Here is an 8,012-nt window from a genome sequence, read left to right on the forward strand (position 1 = left end):
TGTCTGTCGTCTCTGTGTCTGTCGTCTCTGTGTCTGTCGTCTCTGTGGGCAATCTAGCAAAACCTATGGACTCCTTAGAATGCTGTTTTTAAATGCATAAAATAAAATGCATAAGATTACAAAAAAGATCAATCATATGGAAATCCAGTTATCAAAATAATGAATAAGGTCATGGAATGCAAGTCAAGAACCCTTGGGATAACAGTACTGTGATTGTGACTTTGCAGATGACTGGAGTACTAAGACGGCTTCTTCTAGCTATCGACTTGGGGACGTTATTTCTATCCGAGATGATGTGAACACTGGAAGTCATGTGGCTCTGAGACTCTTCATTGATAGCTGTATGGCTACGTTGAAACCAAACCAAGATTCAACTCCTCGTTATGCTATCATTGATTTCCATGGGTAAGTTCCACAGCAAACTTCCTCAATACCAAAGTCCACTCATTTCCAAAGGAATCACAGGTATGGGCGTTCCTTTCAGAAATCTTTCCGCCTCTACCCCCCTTTTACCTTCCCTTAAGTATCTATCCTGGCCAAAGCAAATCACCTGGAAGTCGACCTATCAGTGACTAGACTCTCCATATTTAGGTAGGCTGATTCCCAGGTGATTTCATTGCTAGGCTTGTCCTCGGAAGCTTTTTCAGCTTGGGCATATCAAAGTTCATTCTGATATGTCTTCCCAAGTGAAGTCACCTCTAGATATTGGAGAAGGATATTGTGGAGGAAGCTCATTAACAAACTTTAATTCCTAGGTGTCTGGTTGATGGCCGGTCAGAAAATGTTGGGTCAACCTTCATCTCCCCAAGGCCCAAGCCAGAGACCCTTCGGTTTATAGTTGATACTTTTAAGTTTTCAAGGGAAGCCAAGGATCAGGCGAGCTTTATCCTGCTTCCTCCACTTCTGTACACTGTATCGATAATGGCAATGATAAATCTTTAATTCTGAATTATTTTCTAGATCTATATTATGTGCCACCTGAAGGTCACTGAAGCTGCCGATGTGCCAGATCCTTCAAACAAAGCTTGTTCCTTCAACACATCAAGCCAGGAGTAAGTAAAGCTTGAACAGCAACCATGGCTACTAGTAACTGACACTGCCACCACCACTGCTATTGTTTCTTGGTAGTCATGAATAAGTTCAGTATTGCATAGGAGCCCTATCAAAGCTACTTAGGTACTTACCTGAATTAGGTGAATGGTGGTGTTTTGGGGAAATTGGTGAATCAATTGTTTAGGAGAATAGAACTCCTGATCTACTTATGCTTTTTTCCCCTATAACACTATTTGAATGTATTGTTTTTAATAACTATTTTTAAAATCTTAAGTCATGATTATTGAATTCCAACTTAACAGTTATTGCTTAATCTAGTCATGTCTTACCATTGAAGAATGGATCTCTTTTAGAAGGCTATACATAGTTCAGTGGCTTTGGTACTTTGCTACTTTTCCTAATATTATTTCCTACTTATAGCTTATCAGAAAAAAGTATTGGTCTCCTTAGCTCCAAGAGAATCAATCACTTTCCCCTGGCTAGAGAGCTCTAAAATGAATAGTGTGTGTGGATGCGTGTGTGTATAGGTATATACATGAGTATAGATACACATGTATGCATACTATATAAATATTATATATGATATATATGAAAATGCTGTGCATGGTATGCATATATACATAGGCATACATACATGTATATGTATATGTATGAACATGTATATTCTTCTGTGTGACCCTGGGCAGGTCATTTAACCTGTATCTCCTTGAGTTTCCTCATCCGTAAAGTGAGAGGGAAGGAATAAATATTTATGTAGTGCCTATTATTTGGTAGGGACTATGTAAGCCCTTTTCATATATTATCTCATTCGATCCTCATCACAATCCTGCAAGATAGTTGCTATTATTATCTTCATTTTACAGTTGAAGAAACTGAAGCAAACAGAGGTCAAATGACATGCCCAGGGTAACACAGCTAGAAAGTGTATAAGGCTGGATTTGAACTCTAGTCTTCCTGACTTCAGGCCCAGTGCTTTATCCGCTCGGCTACCTAGGCAACTCTGATGTAGCATAATGGAAGATGACACCTATCTCCCAGGGCTGTTTTATAGGTCAAATGAGATAACATTTGTGTGAAGTACATAGCACAGTGCCTAGTACATAGTAGCACTTAATAAATGCTTATTTATTAATAATCATAGAATGGCATACTGGCAGTTCAAATCATGCTAGAACTCTTAACTGTGTGATTCTAGGAAAATCATTTAACCTGCATGCCAGGGGTAACTTCAGGATCTAAATAATATATAGATAATTAAAGTCACTTATAAAATCGGTTGTTTTCAGTCATGCCTGATTCTGACTCCATTTGGAGTTTTCTTGGCAAAGATACTGGAGTGGTTTATCATTTCCTTCTCTACCTCATTTGACAGATGAGGAAACTGAGGCAAACAAGGTTAACTGACTTGCCCAGGGTCACACAGCTAGTAAGTGTCTAAGACTGGATTTGAATTCAGAAGATGAGTTTTCCTGACTCCAGGCCTAGCATTCTATCAGCTATGCCACCAAGCTGTCCTACTTATATGCTACAAGACCCTTATGCCATAAGCAAGAGAATTTTTTCAGTGCAACTGATAAGGGAGGAAAATACCCAAAAGGATATGCCTCCTCAAAAATAAAAATAAAAATAAAAATAAAAAAAATAAAAATAAAAATAAATCTGACTTTTACCCTTCCCTTCTTTTGCTGCTGCTACTTTTGGGAGAACTAGGGGGAGAAAACAGTAGATCTGACTTGTGGGACAAAAGACTTATGTTCCCTACTTCTCACTTGTACCTTATACCTCATTTTTTTTTAACCTTATACCTAACTTATTCTTTTTTTTTTCCTTAGGGGTTTCTTGAGCAGAGTTCCAGAAATTTTTTAAATATTTCCTATGACTTTACACAAGTTACTTTATGAAAGTTGCAAGAACTTTTCTTTTTTTGAGGGAGTGGGTACGAAATGATTTAGTCTAAGTATAACAAATTATAAATCTTAATCTTATAGAATATTTTCTACAAACAAATGCTATCCCAACATTGGTTAGTAGGGAAGTTTTAAATCTCTATTGGAGGACTAGAATACAGATAGACCTTGTTATATCTGCCCTTTGGATCTATGCCATTGTGTCTTGTTTAGCTCTTCTGTTTTTGACTCTTGGATGGGAGATGGGGCAAATTTTAAAGGTAGTCAAAGTTCTCATAGCAAGTAATAAGTTATAAAATTTAATAACTTCTTTCCCCAAAGTCCTAACCACTCAAGTGTCTTCCTCTCATTCATAACTTCCCAGATGGTCTCCTGTAGAGGGTACAGAGAATATCTGTAGCTGTTGTGAAACTGGTAGCTGCAGGAAAGGCCATCTTCCAAATAGACTTACCTGAAGTCACTGGAAAAGGAATAAATTGTATTGGAAAGGTAAGTTTCCTAACATAGCCTACATAGGAAAAAGCCCATGAAGCATGATCATATCTTAACAAATAAGAGGCTCAATGCTAATAATATGCGCCCGTTAGGCACTTCCAGCCTACTGATTACCTCAGCTTGAAGTAGTTTTAAAAACTTCTAGCTAGGTTTCATTGGAAACCCTTCCCCGCCTCTTCCCACTCCAACTCTATACAGATGTTCCTAGAAAAGAAACTGAGGCTGATGTGGTAGTTGGACCTCTGGTCATTTCTGATGTGACAATGCATCCCAGCAGCATTGCTAGCCAGGACAAAATGGCTAGAACCAACTCCCAAGGTATGGATTTACCTACCTTCCATCTATTTGATTACCTAAGTGGTAAACGATTGTGAGACTTGTGTCTAACATACCATTCCTTCCCAGGTCTGGAGAAAGTACCTCAAACACTGCTACTGGCTGCTGGATATGTACTATTTTTTTATCTCTCATACTAATCATGCAGGAAGATATAAAGTCTTTTTGGTAACATGAACTATTAAAATAAACTAAAGGATACCTTAAGATCTATTCAATGTGTTGTCTGCTTTTAATGATAATAGCTTATGTTTATGTAGTGCTCTAAGATTTGCAAAGTGCTTTACATATATTCTCATTTGACCTCCACAAAACCCCTGGGAAGTAGGTGCCATTCTTATCATTCCCATTTTACAAATGAGAAAATTAAGGCTGAGAGATTTAACAGTCAGTTGAACCAAAAAGTTTCTGAGGAAAGACTAGAAATCAAATCTTCCTGACTCTATCCAGTACTCTATCTACTCTGCCACCATAACTCCCCCTTTATTATGTATTGAATCCTTCTTCTAAAGGAAAATGATTAATTGGATCTTTGGGGGATATGCCTGAACAACGTAAATATTCCACCTAAAGTACTTAAAGCATACAGATGCTTGGAATCCTGTAGCATCTTCTTGATGTACTGTTATAAAGAAAACTCCAGACTGAACCAGTTCCAAAGACTGGTGTCTTAAAGACTTTATTAAAGAGATTGAAGTGTGTCCTTTCGATTCTCGTGAGAAGCCAGGCACACCTCCTTGGAAGGGGAGAATTGCACTCTTAAAAGAAACCAGAGCAAGTTTTATAGTTAATAATTGCCTAACTCTCCCTTCTGGATCACGATTGGTCCTAATCCTTCTGGGTTACAATCTTCCTTATATGCCTCACCCTTAACATACATTATGTGCCTAGAATTGTGTTATCACTCCCCTCCCCACAGAGAAGTTAGCCTGTCTGTGCTGATTTCTTATCTACTTATGTGGAAACTTAACTCTTTCATTTCTCTCATGTACTTATGAGGTATGATGTATCCATAAACATTATTAGAACAATATGTCAGGTACAAAATACATCTAATCTCTGGGCAATCTAAAATTTCTTTGGTCTTTATGTAGCTCTGTTCTTCCCTTTGTAGATGGACACCCAAGCTTCAGATTTAGCTTGAAGCATTTTTCAATCTGTAATCACTTGCTCAACCTCTATCAATTCTCATGTAAACTACTGAAGTAATCTTCTGGTACCCTGGAGATTTTTTTGGGGGGGAAGTCTAGTCATAACACTAGTCCCCATTGCAGGGAGGGAAGACCAGTGCAATACTCTTTAGCTAGAAAAGAAAGAAGCTAAAAGCAAGGGAAAATCCTTTGGGTCATGAGTTATAGTACTGTTGTATACCACGTTATTTGGTTGATATACTTTGATATCTGTCACTAACAATGTTAAAACTCTTTTCTTACCTGACGGAGGTTAAAATTTCAATGGCAATCCAAAGTGGAACAACATTTATTTATAAAATAGCTTGTGTAATCGTTGACTGCGGCAATGGCTTAGACTTTGGATCTATGTGAAAGGTAGAGAATGTGGGGAGAGAGAAATAGAGGGAAGGAAGAATAAAGAATAAGACATTCTAGTAAGCATCAGGAATTTGAATCTATTAAAGAAGGAATTAGAAAATAATCTGTTGGAATATATAGTTTGGTACCTGGAGACAGGAAGACCTAGTTTCATATTCTATCTCAAACTAGTCTCTAAATCTAGAGAAAATCATGTAACTTCTTGGACCCTCAGTTTTCTTACCTGTAAAACAGGGAAAATAGCATCCATCCTTCTGCTTATGAGAGACTTAAAAAAGAGAAGGCTTGTAAAGGCACTATATAAACCTTTAAACACTACTTAAATGGCAATTATTCCTTTTGGTCTAGCCTAAGACTACTATTCCTATTGAGAAACTTGTTAAGGTAGTTTATATTGTCATTGCTAATCCTGTAGGAATTACAATGACAGAACTTTCCCTTTACCTCCCTCCTAGCCATTTCACATTCAGCTTGGGAAGAATACTTGATCCTTGGGCATCTCCCTCTATTTTGAGGAAATGAGAGTGTATGACAAAATGAACTACCTCATGTTGTTTCAAATGAAATAATTTCATGAGATTAGTGACTGAATCCAAAATGATGCATGTTGCTCAATTTGAATTCCACCTTAAAACACATGCACACACAGACTCTGTCTCTGTCTCCTAAATTTTATCACAACTTCTGGTTTTATCCACAAAGCCTTTTAGATTGTGGTGCCTACATAACTACTTTTGACTGATCTTTCTGCAACAGATCTTTCTCTTCCTTCCTCCCCTCCCTCAATGAATCCATGAATAATGAGTAAAAAACACTTATTAAGCATTTACTATGTGCCAAGCCCTATGCTATGAGGATAGAAATAGAAAAGCAAAGCCAGTTGTTGGCTTCCAAAGAGCTAATATTTTAATAGGGATGGACAACACACAGGAGGGGTGTCCAGGGAGAAATACTTTATTCTGGATACTTAAAGGTAAGGTGAGTGGGCCACGGGTATTGATATCGCATCCTGTATTTGATCATGGTTTTAAAACCGAAGGAGGCGGGGAGATCATGATCAGTGGCAAGGTGGCTGGGGTGGGCATATGAAAGGACATGAAGCATAACTATGCCTGAAATAGTGGGACAGGTGAGGCAGTTGCTACTGTAGATAGCCCTAGGGTGAAAGTTCTGGAGAGTAAAGGTCTTAATGTCCAGGTCATAGTCTCCAGAATGAATGTTTCTTTGCCTCCTTACAACCTTGATTTCCCCTCATCCACTTGTCTGTTATTCAACAGCCTGTTATTTATTTTACGCTTAATGGTCTCTTCCCTACTGGAGTCAAAATTCTGAGTTTTAGTACATATGCCAGTCACTAGTGTATATTTGTGAAGTAGTTGGGACATGTTCTCCCACTGTCTAGAAAGATGGTTAGGTAATGACTTATTCTTTTTTTTAGCTCTATTTCCCAGTCATTTATCTGCAGAGAGACTGAGCCATGTCTTGTAGCTCTCTGAATGCTATGGTGGCTAAAATTTTTATGAGTTCATTAAGAGAGAATTCTTCAGAGCTGTGCATTAGAAAGATTGGTAGTAATATAAAGCATTGAAATAGGGAGAAAATAATTAGGGAGATGGGTTGGGAGGCTATTGAAATAGTTCACGTAAAGAAAATAAAGGCCTGATGCAGAGTGAAGTACATTGAACTCAAAATCAAAAGACTTGAATTTGACATAGTCATACTACTCCCTAGCTAGATGGCATCGAGCAGGTCATTTGATCTCTCTAGGCCTCGGATTCCTTTTCTGTAAAATGAGTTGTTTTGACTAGGTCTGTTGAAAGTAATGTCTAGTTCCAATAATCTGAGTGGGCAAAGTCAGTGGGAATGGAAAGGAGGGTCATTGGTTTAGCATTCAAAGCCCTCCCTCAACTGGTAGTAAACTTGATCTGCCCTCCTCCCTCCTACATTCTTTAATATTCACCCAAATTAGGCTACTTATAATCCCTTATATACACCCTTGGTGCATGGCCATAATTGGCAAGTATGAGGTTGCTGAGATTGAAATGACAACACTTGGTGACTTATTGGAGAAGGGGTGAGCAAGAGGGAGGAGTCAAAGATAACTCTGAGGGGATAACGAGTGACTAGGGGATAGATGTGAGGTTGTTGACAGAAACAAGGAAGTCATTGCCAAGTAAGCTGGCTGGTTGCTCTCTCTCTTTTTTTTTTTTTTTCTGGATGCGTTTTGGAGCTCTACCCTTTTACCCACTGGGTTACAAGCCATGCTTATTGAACAGAAGCAGATGGAATTACCACCCACAGAGAGCTGAGGGAGCCGACTGCGGCTTTTCCTAAGTGTTAATTAGTTTCACCTGGCTCAGCCTTTAGCAATCACCTAATTGATTTTTTAAAAAAATCACTGAGTGCTGTGGCAATTACCATATTATGACAATATTTCCCAGTACAATAGAGAGCAGCTGAGTTGCTGAGCCACTAGGAGGACTCAAAATGTCCTGAGCAAAGGTCTCTTAGGCTGCTTTTACTGAAAGCAGGTCAGGGACCTCTTCTTTCTTTCACTTGACTCAACTGGGAGGTAGGGAAGAAGACAATGAATTCGACAGGGCTTTCTTCTGAGAGGTGATGTGGGAGAGGATGGATCTGAATCTTGGCACTATTTCTGTGCCAGTAAGAT

The 8,012-nt window shown here is 38.6% G+C and overlaps 1 protein-coding gene across 1 annotated transcript in view; it reads left to right on the forward strand.

Annotated features, from left to right (window-relative positions):
- The window catches only part of LOC114028098 (zona pellucida sperm-binding protein 3-like), a 5,691-nt gene extending 1,760 nt beyond the window's left edge, over nucleotides 1-3,931 (forward strand). The window contains 6 exon segments of the mRNA XM_027842297.1: nucleotides 228-405; nucleotides 756-876; nucleotides 961-1,052; nucleotides 3,325-3,449; nucleotides 3,654-3,773; nucleotides 3,861-3,931. Of these exon segments, the coding sequence (XP_027698098.1) occupies nucleotides 228-405; nucleotides 756-876; nucleotides 961-1,052; nucleotides 3,325-3,449; nucleotides 3,654-3,773; nucleotides 3,861-3,931 (707 nt within the window).
- The last annotated feature ends 4,081 nt before the right edge of the window (nucleotides 3,932-8,012 follow it).

This window comes from Vombatus ursinus, unplaced genomic scaffold (genome assembly GCF_900497805.2).
Source record: "Vombatus ursinus unplaced genomic scaffold, bare-nosed wombat genome assembly UNPS02014870.1, whole genome shotgun sequence".
Taxonomy (NCBI): Eukaryota; Metazoa; Chordata; class Mammalia; order Diprotodontia; family Vombatidae; genus Vombatus; species Vombatus ursinus.